Source organism: Suncus etruscus, chromosome 5 (genome assembly GCF_024139225.1).
Source record: "Suncus etruscus isolate mSunEtr1 chromosome 5, mSunEtr1.pri.cur, whole genome shotgun sequence".
NCBI lineage: Eukaryota > Metazoa > Chordata > Mammalia > Eulipotyphla > Soricidae > Suncus > Suncus etruscus.
This window is the reverse complement of record NC_064852.1, coordinates 156,848,184-156,869,624: the sequence shown is the minus strand read 5'-3', so window position 1 is coordinate 156,869,624 and position 21,441 is coordinate 156,848,184. Positions and strand designations below refer to the sequence as shown.

The following is a 21,441-nucleotide window of genomic DNA, read 5'->3' as shown; positions in this document are numbered from 1 at the left end:
CCTGGCTGTCTGCTCAGAAATAGCTCCTGGCAGGCACGGGGGACCATATGGGACACCGGGATTCGAACCAACCACCTCTGGTCCTGGATCGGCTGTTTGCAAGGCAAACGCCACTGTGCTATCTCTCCGGGCCCATACATGCTTTTCTTTCTTTTTTTTTTTTTTTTTTTTTGGTTTTTGGGCCACACCCGTTTGACGCTCAGGGGTTATTCCTGGCTATGCGCTCAGAAATCGCCCCTGGCTTGGGGGGACCATATGGGACGCCAGGGGATCGAATCGCCATCCGTCCTACGCTAGCGCTTGCAAGGCAGACACCTTACCTCTAGCGCCACCTTCCCGGCCCCTCTATTTTTAGTTCAAACAGTGAATTCCAGTCATTGAGAAAATTGACTTTATGCTGCACAAAATTTGTATATGAGTGACTACCAGTAAGAAATATAGCATATTAACTCAAGTGGAAGCCTTAAAACCCAAATAAAGGGCACAGCAAACATGAGTCTACAAGCAAAGGGATGCAGGCAATAATGCATACACGATAAAGGGGATAACTGGCTGAGCAACACCACCACGCAAAAATTCTGCTTCTCAGAAGAAAAACGCTGATTGGCAGAGTGCCAGGAGTTATCCCAATGCAAAAAAAAAAAATCACACAAGATCTTATTTACCAGATCTAATGTTTCCTTCAATAACTTCTTAAATATAATACTTCTCTACCTGACCCCAATTTATAAATTTAAACTAAGTGATCTCAAATACTTCAATAAGGACAACTTTTTGTTTAGATTATGTAATATTAAGAGTCTATTTCCTATGGCTTTTGGCAGGAAGTCTTAGAGATCAGAAATATACACTTTAAGGCCGGAGTGGTGGTGCAAGCTGTAAGCTGCCTTGCCCGCGCTAGCCAGGAATGATTTCTGAGCACATAGCCAGGAGTAACCCGTGAGTGTCATCGGGAATGGTTCAAAAACAAGTTAAAAAAAAAAAAAAAAAAAAAAACCAGGGCCAGAGTGATAGCATGGAGATAGGGCATCATAAGGTCTCCCATGCCTGATATGGGCAATGTCTGATCACAGAGCCAGGAGTAACTCCTGAGCGCTGCCAGAATAAGCCAAAAAAGGCAAATAGAAACTCAGTTTATTATTGCACAGGGCAAAAATATGGAGTTAAATGTTTTCACTTTTCCCTGGCTATTTAACAGGCATATTAGTTTGTGTTGCCTGAATTTACTTCTTTTGAATGCTAAAGTTATTTACTGTCTATTAGCCAGATTTGTTTCAAACGATGGTGCTTGATGTGATTTGATCACCAACTGAAACTGCCCACATTCCACGAAAACATGGGGCTAATCCCTTGTGTCTCCTAAGTTTTGACATGACTGAAGCCTCGTCCACACTCATCCACACCTGAAAACGTGAGGCTTGCCCCTTGTGTGTGATGAGCTTTGATGTCTGACTGGAGCCTCACACAATTCCCGGCAAATATGGGGCTTCCTCCAGTGTGTGTTCTCTGGTGTTTGATGAGAATTGAACTATGACTGAAACCTTGACCACACCCTGCAAACATGAGGCCTATCCCCTGTGAGTCCTCTGATGTGTGATCAGACTTGACCTACGACTGAAGCCTCGTCCACACTCCCTACAAAAATGGAGTTTCTCTCCGGTGTGTATCCTTTGGTGTCTGGTAAGATGTGGTCTATGACTGAAGCACCGCCCACAGTCTCTGCAAACATGGGGCTTCTCTCCAGTGTGTGTCCTCTGGTGTCTAATGAGACCTGAACTAGCAATGAAGCCTCGGCCACACTCCCTGCAAACATAAGGCTTCTCTCCTGTGTGTATCTTTTGGTGTTTGATGAGACCTGAGTTGTCAGTGAAGCATTGCCCACATTCCCTGCAAACATAGGGTTTCTCTCCAGTGTGTGTCCTCCGGTGCTTGATGAGACTTGAACTACGACTGAAGCATTGCCCACATTCCATGCAAACATGGGGTTTCTCTCCAGTGTGTATCCTCTGGTGTGTGATTAGAACTGACCTAGCACTGAAGCCTCGCCCACACTCCCTGCAAACATGTGGCTTCTCCCCTGTGTGTGTTCTCTGGTGTCTGATGAGATTTGAACCATGACTGAAGCCTCGCCCACAATTCAAGCAAACATGGGGCTTGTCTCCAGTGTGTGTCCTCTGGTGTCTGCTGAGTGTTGACCTATCACGGAAGCTTTGCCCACACACCCTGCAAACATGTGGCTTCTCCCCTGTGTGTGTCCTCTGGTGTTTGCTGAGACTTGATCTATGACTGAAGCATCGCCCACAATCCAAGCAAACATGGGGCTTCTCTCCAGTGTGTGTCCTCTGGTGTTTGATGAGACTTGACCTGTCAATGAAGCCTCGCCCACACTCCCCACAAACATGTGGCTTCTCCCCTGTGTGTGTCCTCTGGTGTGTGATGAGAGGTGACCTCTGACTAAAGCATCGCCCACAGTCTCTGCAAACATGGGGCTTCTCTCCAGTGTGTACCCTCTGGTGTCTGATGAGATTTGAACTACAACTGAAACATCGTCCACATTCCTTGCAAACATGGGGCATCTCCCATGTGTGTGTGACCTTTGATACATCAGAGAAACCTTTCCCAGCCCTGACAGTCTTGTCTCTGAAAATTGTTGGCATTTCTAATCCTTGATCTACTCTCCCTATGGCCTTTGGATTTCCTTTATGCCATGTGTTAGTTATTTCCTCATTTGAAATCTCATATTTATTAGAGCACCCTATTTGACTATAATATGGTCTAGATAAGGCTGTTGACATTATTTTATGCCTCATCTTTTTATCCAAATGTACGGAGATTTCTTTCTGCTTTTGACTTTCAGGTATGTCATTTCTTGGTTTCTCATAATAAGGTTTAGAATGTTGTTGCTGTTGGTGGTTCTGATTAGATGGACAGGAATTCTCTGATTGAGTTTGCTTTCTTGCAGATGTTCCTGGGAGGATCTGAGAGGGATGACTTCGTTTCAAGTGATGATAGAGGAAGTTCTGTTTGGAGAAAGCCAGTGAGCAGAAGGAACATGGGTGGATTTCTGGCTTTGGTTCTGCTGAAAGAGGAAGATTTTGGTCAGAGTAGAGTTGAGAACGTTGTCTGGACAATAGCTCTAGCTCCTACTAAATTCTGTTCTCCTAAGTTTCCTTATTTTGTAGATAAAGCAAGATAAAACTTCATGCTCTGAAATAATCTAACATTTTGGTTTGGAGTTTAGATCTATACAGAGAGGTTTCCACAACTTACTCCTTGCTCTGGGATCTGGGATCACTCCCTGCATGCTTGGACAATTGTATAGAATGTTGTATTATGGGGCCGGGCGGTGGCGCTAAAGGTAAGGTGCCTGCCTTCCTGCGCTAGCCTTGGACGGACCGCGGTTCGATCCCCCGGTGTCCCATATGGTCCCCCAAGCCAGGAGCAACTTCTGAGCACATAGCCAGGAGTAACCCCTGAGCGTTACTGGGTGTGGCCCAAAAACCAAAAAAAAAAAAAAAAAAAAAAGAATGTTGTATTATACCTCTGGTCTTTAAACAGTTTGTTTTTTTCTTACTATTTACCTTTACTATATCTTAAAAAATTAATAAATTTCATATCCAAAATCTTCTATGAGTTCTTGGGTTACTCTACGTTTTTATCTGAAATAGTACACTTGGTAAGCTTTGGAAGACCATTTAGCTTTCCTGGAGTGAAGTTGTGTGTAGGCATAAAATGTAAACATCCTACCTTCAACTTTTTGATATGATTGCAAGTAACATTTTCATAAAAGCACTCTGAAATCATAAAACACTATGCTGTAGTTTCTCTCCTTAGATGCAGTGAAACTTGAATTCATAATGTCAACTCATCTTCAGTAACTTTATGTAAGGTGAAAGGCATCAATGTTGAGAATAATAACCTCGCTCTTGTAGTAGTACCAATGGAGGTATGTTTGGTTATGCTTAAAGAGATTACATGCAAATATACTTATAGTCTGGCAGGCTACAAAGTCATATTTAATGCCTACAGGCATAGTACAAGTTTTCTGGTGAAATTCTGGCATGTGGTCAATCCCAATTCAATTCCTAAAATTGTATCTGATCCACAAACAATGTCAGTAGTGATCCTGAGCAAAGACCTAAGAGTATTCCCTAAATATCAATGGATTTAGCCTAATCTCTCTCGAAAAACACCAAAGTCATATTTAGGAACAAAATCACAATTCATGAGACATGTTCCTAGTTTCATCCCTGAGCACTGTGTAGTACTGAGACACCTGCTGGATGTAACCTAATAATACTACAGAATTAAAATGGTGGAAGAGACAATTATGCATGCAGGTTATATTCCTAGTATATGATCATCCAGCATAATTGGGAGCCACAACAAGCTCTGAATCTCAACTATGTTCTGAGAATACCCAGTGCTGCCCTAGATGAGGGGAAAAAACAAGTCTCCCTATCACTGCTGGTTGGAATGCCAACTAGTCCAGGCTTTCTGTAAAATAAAGTGGTTATTCCTTAACTGAAAAAAAAAAACCTTTGGAATTTAGTGTCAATATGATCCAGCAATACCACTCCTAAGTACAGACACAGGAATACAGTAACAGTACAAAAATGCCGTCAACACTATGTTCATTGCAGCACTATTTACAATAACCAGAATCTGGAAATGACTCAGGTGCTAAATAATAGATGACTTGCTAAAGAAACCTTGGTACATCTACAGATTAGAAAACTTGGCAGATTAGAATACTTTTCTGCCCAAGACAGCCAATAAGATGTCATCAAAAACTATCTCCAGGCCCCCAAAACGGAGAGACATTATAAAAGACTGCTGCCTTCCTTGCTGTCTGCTATTCTGCCCGAGACAGCCAAAAGCTGCCATTGATCATAATCTCAAGTGCCCAAACCTGGTAAGGGCCCCACGCAATAAGGTGGGTGGTGATCCCTGCTGTGTGATTGGGCACAGGAGAGCCATTATAAAAGACAGCTGCCTTGCTCTCTGCATGCTTTTCTGTCTAAGACAGCCAGGAAGACACCATTGAACATAAACTCCAGGGCCCAAACCTGGTAAGGGCCCTAACCAATAAGGTGGAGCCAGAGGAGAGTGCAACTTTAAACATACAAACCCAACACAGCACATAGTAGAAACCACTATACAAGTGTTGCAATGGGAAAACAATGCATGACAACACCACACATAGAAAATGAAGATGACCTGAAAAGCCTCTCGGATTAGGAGTTTAGAGTATTAATGTGGAGGATGCTCAAAGAACTCAAAGCCAACATAGATCAATTTGAACAGACCATAATGACAGAACTTACATCTGAAATAAGAGGTCTGAAAAACTCAGTAGATGAAATGAACACCTCAGTGAAAAGCCTCTTCAAAGGAGTCAAAGCAACTGAGGAAAGGGTCAATGAGTCAGAGGATGAGATGCAGATCAACTCCATACAGCAGAAGAGACTGGAAAAGAACCAAGACCAAATAATGAAGAAACTACTCAAAAAATGTGAATGGATGAAAATAGAAGTCTTTGGTAAACTCAACAGAAACACCAGAGGAATCATTGTAGCTCCATAGACTCAGGGAGAGAATATTAAGAAGAAATGGAGAAAGTGTGAGAAGAGGTAGAAGAATAAAAAGGGAAAAAGAGAGAAGAGGAAGAAAAAAGTGGAGGAGGAAGAGGAGGAAGAAAAGGAAGAGGAAGATGAGAAAGGAAGGAAAAGAAGAGAAGAAAAAGGCAAGGAAAGAGGAAGGGGAAAGAAAAGGAAGAAAATGAGGAGAAAGAAAAAGAAGAGGAAGAAGCAGAAGATGAGGAAGAAGAGTAAAGAGTAAGAGAAAGAAGAAGAAAATGAAGATAGAAAAAAGGGAAAATTCTGAATTTTTATTTTTAATTTCTGTTCATATTAAAGTGTCTTTAAGCACTGTGATGATAAACATGCCTATAGTTGAGTTTCATTTAAAACATTAAAAAAATATTGGTACCAGAGAGGTAGCATGGAAGTAGGGCATTTCCTTCCATGCATAAGGACAGTAGTGCGAATGCTGGCATCTCATAGGGTACACAGAGCCTGCCACGAGTGATTTCGGAGCATAGAGCTAGGAGTAACCCCTGAGCACTGCCGGGTGTGACCACAAAAAATAAATAAAATAATACAGCCAATAAGAAAAGACTCATGAAATTTGCTTATTCATGGATGGACATGATAATTATGCTCCTATTATGAATCAGGAGAGGGACAAACATAAACTTATCAAACATATAATGGGATATAATAAACATAAAAGAAAATTTAGTAATAATATCCAGGGTAACAGACAGAGGGCCAAGACACCCAGCCTATGATATGAACTTTGCCACAAAGAACAGTGAAAAAATCAGAATGCCTGTCCTAGAAACAAAGGGAGGTAGGAAGAGATATAGGGGCTATGAGTCATAGGACAGTTGCACTGGGGAAGGAGGTGAACATTCTATTAGAGAAGCCCTACTAAGGGTATCTCTTTAATGAGGATGCTTAAATAAAGAAATGAAAATACAAGAAATAAGTTGAGTGAAATCTGGTTGAATGCGGCAATGTGGCCTGGTGAAATTCACATTATATTCAGGGAATATATCAGCCAACAGAATGCAAGAGGTTAGGAGGATTGTGATGAGCTTGGCAAAATCCACATAAGCTTTGTGGCTTTGTGTTAGCTCATTCCTGAGTAGTTTATAAAACTACAGACAAAAAGTATTTCTCAGTGTCCAAAGAGAAAGCAAACAAGGGAGAGTATCTGCCTTGTAACTGGCTGACTCAAGTTCAATTCAAAGCATCCCTTGAGCCCACCATAAGTGATTACTGAAGCATAGGGTCAAGAGGGAATCCAAGTACCATCACTGAGTGAACCTGAAAATAAAATTAGAGAAAAGGAAAACACTAATTGAGGAATTGCAAAAACCACATAATGATCCAAGAATGGAGGCCAGAGGTAAAGGAAAAAGAAAAAGCGGTTTGAGAGGGGCACCTGAAAATGGGGCTGCGCAGCCACGCTGAGAGGAGAGACAGGGAGTGAAGACACAGAAAGTCAAGATCTGTTCTAACATCCACAGACAGGGAACCAAAAAGAACAAAGGCAAAGTGAAGATCCAGATCATATGGGACTCAGCATTAAGGGCAGTGAATGGGAGCAGGAGTTCCTGCACCATGATCTGGAAGCCCAAAGGCCCAACTCCATGGCCCCCATCTCACACAGGTCCACAATGTTCCACACCCAATCCATGATTTGGTTCCAGGAGTATTATCCCACACTCACCTGCAAACAGGCCACTCGGCAGCCTCTCCAGGTTTCCATCTTCCAACCAGGAGATCACCACAGGTTTCACCCCACAATGCCCTGCCCAGAATAATGATTTTTGTGTTAGAATATGGGAGAGGACAGAAAGCTACGCATGAATCTGCTTCTCTACTGAAAGTCATCAAACCATGGAACATATGAAGAAAGAATCTCAATATGCATTTTGGCTATTGGACAGATGATATTGGTTGAAATGAAATCAGAGGCCAGAGAGGATAGCATGGAGTTAGGGCATTTATCTTGCATGCAGGAGGACAGTGGTTCAAATCCCAGCATCCAAAGAGGTCCCCTGAGCCTGCCAGGAGCAATTTATGAGTGTAGAGCCAGGAGTAACTCCTGAGCATGGCCAGGTGTGAACCCCACCGTAAAAATAAATAAGAAATGAAATCAGAATCTAATTGAAGGGACAACATAACACAGAGGGAGGATGGGCAAGCACTTGGCTCACCTGAATTTGACCTTGACATCCTTGGTACTTACCTATATCCTTCAGGAAGTGAGCAATGAGTAAAGAGCCAGGAGTAATATAGCAAGTATACCCCAAATCTGAATGTGTCTTTTAAAAAGAGAAAGCTAGGGGCCAGATTGATAGTAAGGAGGTAAGGTGTTTGCCTTTCATGATGAAAGACAGTGATTCGAATCCTGGCATCCCATATGGTCCTCTGTGCCTGCCAGGGTCGTTTTCTGAGCATAGAGCCAGGAGTAATCCTGGAGCGCTGCCGGGTGTGACCCAAAATAAATAAATAAATAAATAAATAAATAAATAAATAAATAATAAAAGAGAAGGCTAGAGGTTCCTGGTATTGAACAACTACTGACCTCTACCCAATTTCATCAGGTCTCTGTCTGAGTAGACAGGGACTTTTCAAAAAGGTTCTCTAGATACATGTTATACAATCAGTTCAATAGATCAATTACTTAAACACCCTGAAAGTCCAGCATTCCAACCCATTAAAAGAAAACTGAGAAAACTAAGGAAGACTCCTGAAGCTAGGAATATGGAGAGAAATCCTGGCAAATTTCCAAATATGCATGAACCTTACAGATGAGGATCTAAAATAAACAATGTTTTCGCAAAGAAATCAAGAAGTTACTAGCCAGCAAACTTTAAGAAATCTAAAGCCGGGACCGGAGAGATAGCACAGAGGTAGTGGTTGACCCAGGACCAACAGTGGTTCGAACCCCAGCATCCCATATGATCCCCCATACCTGCCAGGAGCAATTTCTGAGCAGAGAGCCAAGAGTTAGCCCTGAGAGCTGCTAGGTTTGGCCCAAAAATCAAAAACACAAAACACAACCTAAAGCTGAACAATTAATCAACTCAAGGAACTCTTTTGGAAAATGACAGCATCCATACAAATGAAACTACAGGACTAAAAATCATGTCAGCAAATCACCAAGGCTAGAATTACAAAGTAGCAAATCACATCTACTAACTTGAGATAAATTACAAGCCAGAGTTGATAAAGAAGTCAATAAAGCAGAGATGGCCAGAGAGAGAACAAAATGGTAGTGCATTTGCCATGCAGGTAATCAATTTAGAAGATGGTGGTTCAATTTCCGACATCCAATATGATTCCCCCAAGTCTGCCAGGAGGAATTTCTGAGTGTAGAATGAGGAGTAACCCGAGCGTTGCAGTGTGTGACCCTAAAAGAAAGAGAAAATAGTGGAACAAAAGATAGGATACTTAATGAAGAGAAGAGAAATAATCTCTGATTTATAGGAATACCAGATGAGAGGAAAATGGGTAAAAGAAAGTAAAAGAAGTAAGGGTGGAAATAGCACAGAACTTTCCTACTCTCTGAAAAGAAGCTGCTGCAGAAATCTAAGAGTTAAAAGGAGAGCTAAATAAAATAGACCCTGACAGAATACAAAGAAAGCACATATTAATCCAAACAAACAAGCAAAAATAAATAAAACAGCAATGAAAAAAATTGTATTTTTAAAGCAATAAGGAAGAAGAAACTTAAATATAAAGAAAAAGCATACTAATCAAACCTAATCTCCCATTTGAAAAAATTACGGTAAGAAATGGAGGACTGAGGCCGGGAAGGTGGCGCTAGAGGTAAGGTGTTTGCCTTGCAAGCGCTAGCGTAGGACGGACCTCGGTTCGATCCCCCGGTGTCCCATATGGTCCCCCCAAGCCAGGAGCGATTTCTGTGCGCATAGCCAGGAGTAACCCCTGAGCGTCAAACGGGTGTGACCAAAAAAAAAAAAAAAGAAATGGAGGACTGACATAATTTCCACTGAATAAGAGAAATTTTTAACCTACAGACCACTTCCAGGTGAAACTCTTAAATACATGGGAGGGAGAGTTAAAAAGATTCTCAGACAATAAAAGGTGCTAACCAAAGCAACTCTATTCAAAGAGCAATTACATAAACCACATTCCTAATTGTAACAAGACTCCTACAAATATAATGGCACAGGGGCCGGGCGGTGGCGCTGGAGGTAAGGTGCCTGCCTTGCCTGCGCTAGCCTAGGACGGACCGCGGTTCGATCCCCCGGCGTCCCATATGGTCCCCCAAGAAGCCAGGAGCAACTTCTGAGCGCATAGCCAGGAGTAACCCCTGAGCGTCACAGGGTGTGGCCCAAAAACCAAATATATATATAATGGCACAATAGCAGAGTATCTGGCTGAATAAGGGAAACAAGACCCAGTCACCTGCTGGCTGTAGGAAACACAAAGTTTAGGATAGACACAGGCTGAGGAAAGGGATGGAAAACAATTATACAAGCTACTGGGGAAAAAAAGCAAAGGATGGGACAGCCATACTTATACCAAACCAAATTGCACGCAACCAAGGAAAGTATTGAGACAAAATGAACTCTAATTATTGATCAGAGGAGCAATAGACCAAGAAGTACAAAACCTGATCAACTTTTATGTATCAAACATAAAGCCAGAAATATATGTAAGGCTTTTGCTCATAAACCTAGAGAAACATATGAATAGAAACGTGATAATAGTGGGAGATTTCTGCATGCCATTATCGCCGATAGATCCATTAGGTGAAACACTAGCAAAGATATAAGAGCCCTACATGACACACTAGAATAACTAAGACTAATGGATCTAGTCAGGCAGGGTCTTTCATCCTCAAAAAACTGAATACACATTTTTCTCAAGTGCACATGGTACCTTCCCTAGAATAGACCACATTTTAGGACACAAGTCAAAAAGATTAGAATTATACCAAACACCCTGTCAGAATACAATTTTACAGAACTCAAGATTCACTGTAGTAAAAAATGTGGAGAAAATCTAAAACCTGGAGACAAAACAACATACTGTTCAACAACAGATGGATCAAACAGAAAATAAAGAAATGAGATTCCTTGAGACAAAGTATAATAAAGAAAAAAGTTTGCCAAAATCTGAGACACAGCAAGAGCAGTAATTAGGGGTAAATAATATAGGCCTACAAAGAAAGAAAAAAAAGCCAAAATCTAGAATTTAATGGGTGACCTTATACAGTGTTTCCCAAAAATATTTCTGAAATGTTAAAGAAACAAAAGAAAACAAAAATGTTTCTGAAAACAAGACCTACTTATAGGTTTCCTACTGCCTTGAAATATAAGAAATCCCCAGAAAATAAGCCCCCATAGGCTTTCTCGTGGAATGAAAATTAATACACCATAAATTGATTGATAGAGCCACACTTCCTGGCCTCTTGCAACCAGTGATGCAATGGATAGTCCTGATATTCTATCATATAATGTAATAATTTTACTTTTTTTTGGGGGGGGGTGTTTGGGAATTGCTTTAATAATTTAATACAATAGCAAGATGAAATGGTAGAAAAATCTTTATGAATTTTGAATCAGTGATAGTTATGAAAATCAATACTATTTTGTGCATTTGAGAATTTTGATAACTAGCAGAAAAAAACAACAAAAAGCAGGCATGGAGTTGGAAGATAGTGCAATAAGCTTTGCATTCAAGAGGCTAGATCCCCCCCCCCCCCCCGAATCATGCCTGCATGGGTTTCCTAAGCATTGTTCCAAGGGACCCTCTAACTCCTCCAAGCACAAAGTTGGGAATATATGGGAATACAAATAGCCAGACTGGCCTAAAACCAAAACAAAAATAAAAGCAGGCATCTGGTTCCTTTTTATCCAGAACAAGAACATCAGGGTCTGGAAATGTGGCGTGGTAGTAGAGCACCAGCTTTCCAAGTGTCAGATCTTAGGTTCTATCATCAGCACTAGAATACAAAACAAAACTTATGACCCCATTCACCAAGAGTGAGGTCCAAGGGGCCTGAGTGGTGGAGCAGCAGTAGGGCATTTGCCTTCCATGCTGCAGACCTAGGACAGACCATGGTTGGAGCCCCGGGATTCCCATATGGTTCCCCCAAGCCAGGAGAAATTTCTGAGCACATAGCTAGGAGTAACCCCTAAGCGTCTCGGGGTGTGGCCCCCATACAAAAACAAACAAAATAATTCTTTATCTTTGGGGGCCAGAGAGATAGCATGGAGGTAGGGCGTTTGCCTTACATGCAGAACAGTGATTTGAATCCCGACATCCCATATGGTCCCCGAACCTGCCAGGAGCGATTTCTGAGCATAGAGCTAGGAGTAACCCCTGAGCGCTACTGGGTGGAACCAAAAAAAAACAAAAACAAAAACAAAAAACCGATTACTGAGCACAGAGCCAGGAACAAGCCCTAAATACCAATTGCTGTGATTTCAAACTTCCCAGAATAAATACCATTTTAAGAAATCATAAAGCAAACCCCCCAAAGAGAGCAGATGTGGTTTTTTTTTCTTTCTTTCTTTTTTTTGCTTAACAACACCAAATGAAGTTGCCTATTTTTCCTGAAAATATTTTCTTTGTGGGAAGGACGTTTGTGACACATCTAGTAGTGTTTGGGACAACTCCTGGCTCTGTGTTGGGCAGGTATTGAGGTCACTCCTGGGGGGGCCTCAGGGAACTATGCAGTCCCCAGTATAAATCAGGGGTTGATTGTATTCAAGGCAAGGGCCTTAATCCTTAGTATTTCTCTGGCCCCATTTCTGGTCCCCCCCACTCTCATTTTTGGTTTTAAATATATAAAAATCAACACAATTTTACAATATAGCAGTTTTTCAGTTTCATTAATAGAATTGATATTGTTGGTTCCCTCCCTAAGATGAATACTGAATAGAACTTGTCTCCACTGTTTTTATAATACTCCCTGAAATACCATTGATTTTATGCCTCTGGAAACAACCAAGATGCCCTTCAACAGATGAGTGGCTAAAGAAACTGTGGTACATATACACAATGGAATACTATGCAGCCGTCAGGAGAGATGAAGTCATGAAAATTTCCTATACAGAGATGTACATGGAATCTATTATGCTGAGTGAAGTAAGTCAGAGGGAGAGAGAAAGATGCAGAATGGTTTCACTCATCTATGAGTTTTAAGAAAAATGAAAGACATTTTTAACAATATCTCAGAGACAAGAGAGATCAGGGCTGATAGGTACAGCTCATGACATGAAGCTCACCACACAGAGTGATAAGTGCAGTTGGAGAGATGACTAGACTGAAAATGAATGAGGGAAGTAGAAAGCCTGTCTCGAGTACAGGTGTAAGGGGGTGGGGAGGAGGGAGATCTGGGAAATTGGTGGTGGGAATGTTGCACTGGTGAAGGGGTGTGTGTGCTTTACATGACTGTAATCATACAACTACAATCATATTTGCAATCACAGTGTTTAAATAAAGATAATTAAAAAAACATCTATAGACCTGACTGAATAAGTTAATTTAGCCATATATAATATATACATTGTTATATATAAGCTGAAATGTGTATATAAATCTGAAAAATATGTCCCTAGGCTTTTTATAAATAGACATATTTAATATGAATCAAAAGGTTATAAAATAGTTCCAATGAATTCCTTGTTCTTTTTTAGTTTGAAGAAACAAACTGGGCAATGTTTAAAGTTAATTGACTGAAGTATTATTGGTAATAATTTTACTTTTTATCATTTTAACAGTATGTGTATACCGTATTCTTGGTGTAAAAATAAGACATCTTGGGGACGGCGTGGTGGCACTAGAGGTAAAGTGTCTGCTTTGCCAGCGCTAGCCTAGGACGAACCGTGATTCGATCCCCTGGCATCCCATATGGTCCTCCAAGCCAGGCGCGACTTCTGAGCGCAATAGCCAAGAGTAACCCCAGAGCGTCACCAGGTGTGGCCCAAAACAAAACAAAACAAAAAAAGACATCTCCTGAAAATAAGACACATGGTGTCCAAGAGTGTTTCATTCCAGGACGCAAAGATAATTCAGTATATGTAATCAATCAATACCAGACTCCACATCATTAAAAGGATGAAACCTACATGAGCATATGTATCAAAGTAGAAAAAGCATTTGATAAAATCTACCACTCATTCAAGAAGAAAACCCTCAGCAAAACAGGTGTGGAATCTTCCTCAAAATAACAGCTCTCTGTAAAAATCCCTCAGCTAACATTATTCATTTTGCTTGTTTTTGGCAGCACCGGGCAGCACTCAGGGGCCATACCTGGCTCTAGGTTCAGAAATCAACAATATAGAACAAAAAAATGAAATATTGATGTCACTAGGTGATTTTTGTTTGTTTTGGGTTACATCCCACAGCACTCAGGGGGTACTCCTGGCTCAATACTCAGAAATGGCTTCTGGCAGGCTCAGGGAACCTTAAGGAATGCCAGGATTCGAACCACTATCCCTTTGCATGCAAGGCAAACGCCCTACCTCCACGCTATCTCTCAGGCCCCCCAACATTATTCTTAATGGAAAAAAACCTAAAATGTTTTCCATGAAGGTCAAGCAGTAAGAAAGGATGTCCACAGTCTACACTCTTATTAAAGATAGTATTCAAGTCCTAGCAATAGGCATGAGACAAGATGAGAAGAAAATTAAGGGAATTCAGGGGTCGAAGAGATAGCGCATTGGTAGGGCATTTGCTTTAGACGCTGAAGGATAGTGGTTTGAATCCCAGCATCCCATATGGTTGCCCAACCCTGCCAAGAGTGATTTCTGAGCATAGAACCAGGATGCGGGATGTGACCCAAAATCAAAAACAAAATAAGAAAATTAAAGGAATTTAAATTGAAAATAATGGATGTTGAGGCCGGAGTGGTGGCACAAGCAGTAAGTTGTCAGCCCTGCCTGCGCTAGCCAGGGAAGGAATGTGGTTCGATCCCCCATCGTCCCATATGGTCCCCAAAGCAAGGAGCAATATCTGAGCACATAGCCAGGAGTAACCCTTGAGAGGCACCAAATGTGCCCCCCCCACAAAAAAAAAAGAGGATGTCAAACTATATTTGCACTGGAGCCGGAGAGATAGCATGGAGGTAGAGAATTTACCTTGCATGCACAATGTCGGTGGTTGGAATCCCGGCATCCCATACAGTCCCCCGAGGTCCTAGCATGACCGCCATTCAATCCCCTGGCATCCCATATGGTCCCCAAGTCAGGAGCAATTTCTAAGCACCTAGCCAGGAGTAACACAAGTGTCACCAGGTGTGACCAAAACAAAAAAAAACAAACAAAAAAAACAAACAAAAAACAAAAGGTAATATTTTGTGTTTTTTCTCTGAAGGCTATAATTCTTACTAAATGTTGTCTTATACAGTGATGATTCTAACCACTTTTTATCTTCTCTTTTTGAGCTGTTTAACAAGGAATTTTGGTGGAAGAGTCCCCCAGTTTAATGCTTATGATTGAACCATGTCATGGGAATCATTGGAATTGTTCTTATGGTCCCCATATGCGCCAATAACACCACGTGGCATTGTTTCTTATTTGCATAGGCACATTAAAATGGGAAAATACTATACATACAAATAAGATCCTATCTAATAGCGATTGGAACACACAAATCTTGTAGTGCAAAGGGACCTTACACCCTGAACATTGACATAACGACCTGGCACAGACCTCAGAAGAAAGGGCATAATCCATTCTCCCCTGAACCAGGGAAGCCATCCACGAAACATCCAGGCTGGTCTATAACATCACCTGGAAGCAATCCTCTACCACGGAAGACCTACACTGCTCAGACTTCGACCTGCTCAAAAGAGACTTCCCTTAACACTGAGAAGACTTAACAACAACAACGACCTGCTTACAGGACAGGGCACCCTGCGTTGCCCTTTGATTGTGAGGTGAAAGGAGAGGATGCTCCACATCCTGACTTCAATGTAAGATATGCAGATTCCAGGATCTTTAATACAGAAACATGATACCAACAACAGAGACTGTGTGAAAAATAAAAGTGTGTTGGCACTACAGACAATGTATTGGATTGGACGATCTAACTTGCCTGGAGCCTAAACTTGGTCTTGTGCCAGGAAACTTCAGGGGTCTGGTCTCTTTGTACTTAGGCCAAGGTTATTTCTTTCCATGTCCCTCATATTTTGGTGGGCCTATGCAAACAACAATTGCCACTCTAACACCACTTTTACTGTGCTCCTTTGACTCTAATCCTTAAAAAGAACTCACTTAAAATTTGAGGTTAACTTAAGCTAATATGCATGTATATGGAAATGTAAGAAAATACTATGCCTGTAATGTTTAAGGAGTTACGTAAGTTTTATGGCTTTAGATTGCCTTGTGTACTGTTAAGAAATATTATAATGTGTTACAATCTGGGTACTTGAGGGACAAAGTAATTGTACATGGATTCTGTCTTATTTATCTTAATGTTCTTTGGCTGAAATTTCAAAGTTAAGATATCAGCAAGAAAAAAAAAAAGATATCAGCAAGGGGACTTCTGAGAATTATGTTATGGGTGATTGTCCTTCCACTGTAACTTTACCTTGTCCTCTTTCTTTGCACCCTTGTTTTCATAATAAATAAATAAAAAAAAAGTTAAAAAAAAAAAAACAACAACAACAACAAAAAAAAGGTGTTGGAAGAACTGTATAAAATTAGATATTGATTCATATCTCACACCTTACACAGAAGTCAATTCAAAGTGTATTAAAGACCTTGAGGTTAGACCCAAATCCATAAAGGTCACTGAGGAAAACGTAGGCAGAATAATCGCAGCCTTAGACCTCAAAGATCTTTGATGATGGGTTGCCAATGGCAAGAGATATAGCATCCAACGGAATGAATAGGACTTCAAAATAAAAAATTTCTCTACGCCAAAAGAAACATGGCCTAAAACTAGAAGAGAGCTAACTGAATGGGAGAAATTTTTGCACTGAACACATCAGACAAAGGTCTGATATCAAGGATATACAAAATACTCACAAAGGTTTACTCCTCAAAACCTATAAATGCCATCAAAAAATTGGGTGAGAAAAGGAACAGATACTTCTCTGAGGAAGACCAAGAGATAACAGACACATGAAAAAAATTATCACTAATCATTAGGGAAATCTAAATATTGACAACAATAAGATCTTACACTTGTGAGGACAGCACACATTAAACATTCTGTGAACAATCTCTGCTGGCAGGGATGTGGTAAGAAAGGAATTCTCATCCACTGCAGGTGCAAATGCTGCCTGATTCAACCTCTATGGAAAACAATATGAAGGGTTCCCACTAAACTCAAAATGGAACTACTATAGTATTCAGAAATCCCGTCGGGGCTGGAGAGATAGCATGGAGGTAAGGGGTTTGCCTTGCTTGCAGAAGGTCAGTGGTTCAAAGCCCGGCATCCCATATGGTCCCCTGAGCCTGCCAGGAGCGATTTCTGAGCGTAGAGCCAGGAGTAACCCGAGAGCCTCTGGGTGTGACACAAAAACCAAAAAAACAAAAATAAAACAAATAAAGAAATCCCTCTTTTGGATATCTATGCCCAGAATAAAAAAAGTCATCCAACAGGATGTATGTACACTGCTACTCGTTGTAGTACAAGACTTAGATGTCTGAAAACAGTCGAGTGGGTCATGAAGATGTGTACATATACATACAATGGAGTACTATAGCGCTGTAAGGAATGATTCCGTCATGCAAGTTACAGCAGTAGGATGGTATATTTAATGAAGTAAGGTATTAAATAGAAAGTATATTTAATGAAGTAAGCCAGAAGGAGGTTAAATACAAAATGACATCATTTATATGTGGTATTTAGAATAACTGCACTAAGAAACACAATGATCTACAGAGTAGTTTTCTCAAACACCATTAGCTCCAAAGCATAGCGAGGAGAAGTAACTGAGCAAAAGAGGAGAAACAAAAAATCTTTGTACATCATGGAGACCTGCAGCCTGGATATAGCTGTTTAGACTGAACACAAGTTCAAGTAGTTCAACTGCTCTTTATAGATCTCTATAGTAATGTTCTTATGCTTTTACCCAGAGAAACAGGTGCAGAATGTTTTGGAAGCTGGGGACTCTAACTACAGTGATCCATCTAAGAATACATACTTTAGGGGCCGGCGAGATAGCATGGAGCTAAAGCGTATGCCTTGCATGCAGAAGGTTGATGGTTCAAATCCCAGCATCCCATATGGTCCACTGAGCCTGCCAGAAGCAATTTCTGAGCATAGAGCCACTGCCAGGTGTGACCCAAAAAACAAGAAAAAAAATACACACTTTAGCATCTTAATCTTAATATGTCTATAACACCTCTTGTGTTAGTCTTGAGTCACACCCGGCAGCCCACAGGGATTACTTCTCTGCACTCAGAAATCGCTCATGACAGGCTTGGGTGACCATGTGGGATACTGGGAATCAAAAGAGAGTCCAACTGTTTTGGAAACATGCAAGGCAAAGGCTCTACCACTGTGCCACCAATCTGGCACTATAACAAGTCTCTAATCTTTATGTTCACAGTACTTCTTGGAAAGATAAGTCAGTTGCCCTAGTTTCACATCACAGTGCTGTATTATATGCACTTCTCATTATGATGTCTTGACAAATCTATTCATTTTTATTTGATTATTATTGCTATTATAATCTAATGTTTATGTCCACTATATGGACATAAATGCCCTTAGGAAAGGCAACTGTATGCCACAGACTCTTGCTACAGTGCTAATTCAATGAGTAGGTTTTGCTTTTTTTTTTTTGGTTTTTGGGTCACACCCCGCAGCGCTCAGGGGTTACCATGCTCTATGCTCAGAAATCGCTCCTGGCAGTTTTGGGGACCATATAGGATGCCGCTATTTGAACCATCATCCCTCTGCATGCAAGACAAACGCTTTATCTCCATGCTATCTCTCCGGCCCCTGCATTTTATTTTCAATTAAACCTACTAGATTCCTATGACCATATATCATATATAAAAATATATACCATGTATTATATCAGTCTGCCTTTTGGAAAGGAATCTAGAAGGAATCTAGATGCTCAAGACCCATTATGATTGATTTTAAAATGCTCTATACACAATCTAATCCAGAAACTTTTTCGTCAGAAAAATTTGCCCTCACCAATGATGATTTTACTTAGAATCGAAAATTTTTCCATCTGACCGGATAGCTTGATATTATTTAAGAACTCTGACCTATTCAACCTCAGTCAGTTTTTCAATTGATGGATTGATATTGTCTATGTATGTGTGACAGTGTGTGATGGCTACCTCTATGCCTAGTGCCCACCTATACTGTACATGCCTATATTTGCTTTTGGACAAATCCACAGTAATCAGGGACGAATACTGGCTCTGTGCTTGTGGATGACATCTGGAAGACTTAGGAGAACATATGCAGACCCAGGGATGAAACCCAGTTTGGCACAGCTATGGCATACCCTGACAAAATGTATGATTTTTCTGATCACTGAAGACATTTAAAAATAGAAAGATGGGGGACCGGGCGGTGGCGCTAAAGGTAAGGTGACTGCGCTACCTTGGAAGGACCGCGGTTCGATCCCCCGGTGTCCCATATGGTCCCCCAAGCCAGGAGCAACTTCTGAGCACATAGCCAGGAGTAACCCCTGAGCGTTACCGGGTGTGGCCCAAAAACCAAAAAAAAAAATAGAAAGATGGGCTCATCTGAAAACTAAAGTCAGGAGCTGGAAGGTTGAAATAGGGAGGGACCATGCCTTTGGGCTATGCAGAATCACATCCCCTGTTGAAACCAGATCCCAGCCTGATCCTGGCATCTCCCTGTAACCCCAGGTTGTAGCCCACAGCAGAGGCCCCAGGGCAGCTCTCACCTACTGCCCGCAGGTGCCCATAAGTCTCCAGCATCACGTCTCTGTAGAGCTTCTGCTGAGAGGCATCCAGGCACAGCCATTCCTCTGGGGAGAAGTTCACAGCCACCTCAGGGAAGGAGATCATGTCCTAAGCACATACAGAGGGGTTTAGGCCCAAGGCTCATTCAGGGGACTGGAGAGAGAACAAGAATTCGCAGTGCCCTAGAATGACTCAGGGACTTTACCTTCTGTCCTCACGAGCACCCACCCTGCTAGTTCCTCTCTCAATGGGCACCCAGAATGGAAAAGTCATCAGACATTATGGCAGAAAGTCAGATCTGCCAACATGATATGCAGACTGTATTCTAGAATGTATATGTTTCTTTGAACACACCACACATGGCCCATCCCTGCACTTGATTTACTGAACACTCGGGTCAAATACCTGACTACGGAGCTAGAAAGAGCTGAAATAGCAACTCTAATTGTGGCCCAAAATTCTAAATACATATTAAACCCTACTGCCCCCAGAGTCCATCTCTGCCCAGGATAAAAGCAGCAAGAAGGTAAACTGAGGGTCTAGTGAGTGAATGAAACCTGTGCTTGGTGTTATCAACACTCACAGTTCATTCCAAGCAAATACATTCCAGTGTATGTAAAAACACCTGAATCCCAGCAACTACGTCTTCCAGAATGATCCTTTGCTCCTGTTTCCCAAGTAGAACCACAAACCACAAGACTTCAGACAAGACAAGGAGTCTTTGGAAATGCAATTGTGTTACTAAGGATAAATGTGGCTACGCGAAGGAGCCTGACTCTGTGGAGTGAATGAGCTGCATGTCCTGGGCCTTAGCAATAGTACCATGGAGAGCCCTGAGACAACCCTGGGCCAATCCCAGGTACAAGTCAGTGTCCCCTGAAGTCCCCGGGAGTGAACCCTCTGTTTAAGGAAATGTCTTGAGGACAGCCAAGACAACAAACAAAGGTAAAAGTGGCTTTAAAGTGTAGAGACGAGAGTCCCTGCTAGGTGTGCCAGGAGTTACACTGCATCCCCAGACCCTTCCAAGTGCATCTTAGGCACACAGACCTTATGGGGCTTTGCACTCCAGTCCCCCACCCCTGTCCTTCTTAGAGCCCCCTTACCTGGGGACAGGACATCAGACACTGAGGTTCCATCTTCTGCAGCCTGGATTCTTTCCAAAGAGCAGCAGAAAGGCCCATTGCACAAACTGCTGGAGAACAGACACAGCCATGAGCAACAAGGAAAAGCACAACCCCTGCCTAGCTGCTTCTTGCTAGGTCTTGTTTAAGCTTAACCAGATTCTGTACATCTAAAACATCTGAAGCAGGCATGCAGCATTTGCTACTTTGGTTTTTGTTTGTTTGTTTTGAGGCCACACCTGGTGACACTCGGGTTACTCCTGGCTCAGAAATCGCTCTTGGCTTGGGGGGACCATATAAGACGCTGGGGATGGAACAAAGGTCCATCCTGGGTCAGCCCCGTGCAAAGAAAAACTCCAACTACTGCTCCTCAGCATTTGCTATTGTGTAATAAATTTGTGAAATGCGCCCCCACAGCCTGTTGTCCACCTAGTTATCCTAATATTCACAGCAGTTATTCAGGACCGTTATGTGTGCACTTGGGAGTCTGTAGAACAAAATCTACTGCTTATGATCAATAGATTTTGGGGAGGGGAGGGCGTTTGCCATGTAGGCAGCTGATCCAAGTTGGGCAATTTGGGATGAGCCTCTGCGCGACTGACCATGCTGGGATGGCCCAACACTCTCTGGCAAAAGTAACTATTTTGCATCCAATTCACTGTCCTCAAACACCTGCTTTTTCTAAAGGTACTTCCACCAAAAGCCTGGGTCACCAGGTTACAGAGCGATGAAAGTGCAAAGTGATCTGGAACTGATAGAGAAAAAAATAGTCATTATCTGGGAAACAATCGCAGAGCCTGGACAGCAATTAGAGCAGTAATGGTGGAGCGTGGGGCCCTCGCCTGGGCGGGAGTGAGC

General features: G+C 41.8%; 2 protein-coding genes across 4 annotated transcripts in view; one reads left to right on the top strand and one right to left on the bottom strand.

Moving 5' to 3' along the window:
* Positions 1-21,441, top strand: part of LOC126009489 (ly-6/neurotoxin-like protein 1) — a 245,391-nt gene that overhangs the window by 34,041 nt on the left and 189,909 nt on the right. The gene's annotated exons all lie outside the window — the stretch shown is intronic.
* Positions 1,431-19,579, bottom strand: LOC126009445 (histone-lysine N-methyltransferase PRDM9-like). Of its 3 annotated transcripts, none has more exons than XM_049773888.1 (4): positions 19,444-19,579; positions 7,300-7,380; positions 2,029-3,079; positions 1,431-1,944 (listed from the first exon to the last, which is right to left on the bottom strand). In XM_049773888.1, the coding sequence occupies exons 1-4, from the start codon at positions 19,565-19,567 to the stop codon at positions 1,569-1,571; spliced, it is 1,632 nt and encodes a 543-aa protein (XP_049629845.1). In that variant the 5' UTR covers positions 19,568-19,579; the 3' UTR covers positions 1,431-1,568. The 3 variants fall into 3 exon arrangements, with proteins under 3 accessions (XP_049629845.1, XP_049629846.1, XP_049629844.1); XM_049773889.1 differs by having other exon boundaries at positions 1,431-1,771; positions 2,276-3,079; XM_049773887.1 differs by having other exon boundaries at positions 1,431-3,079.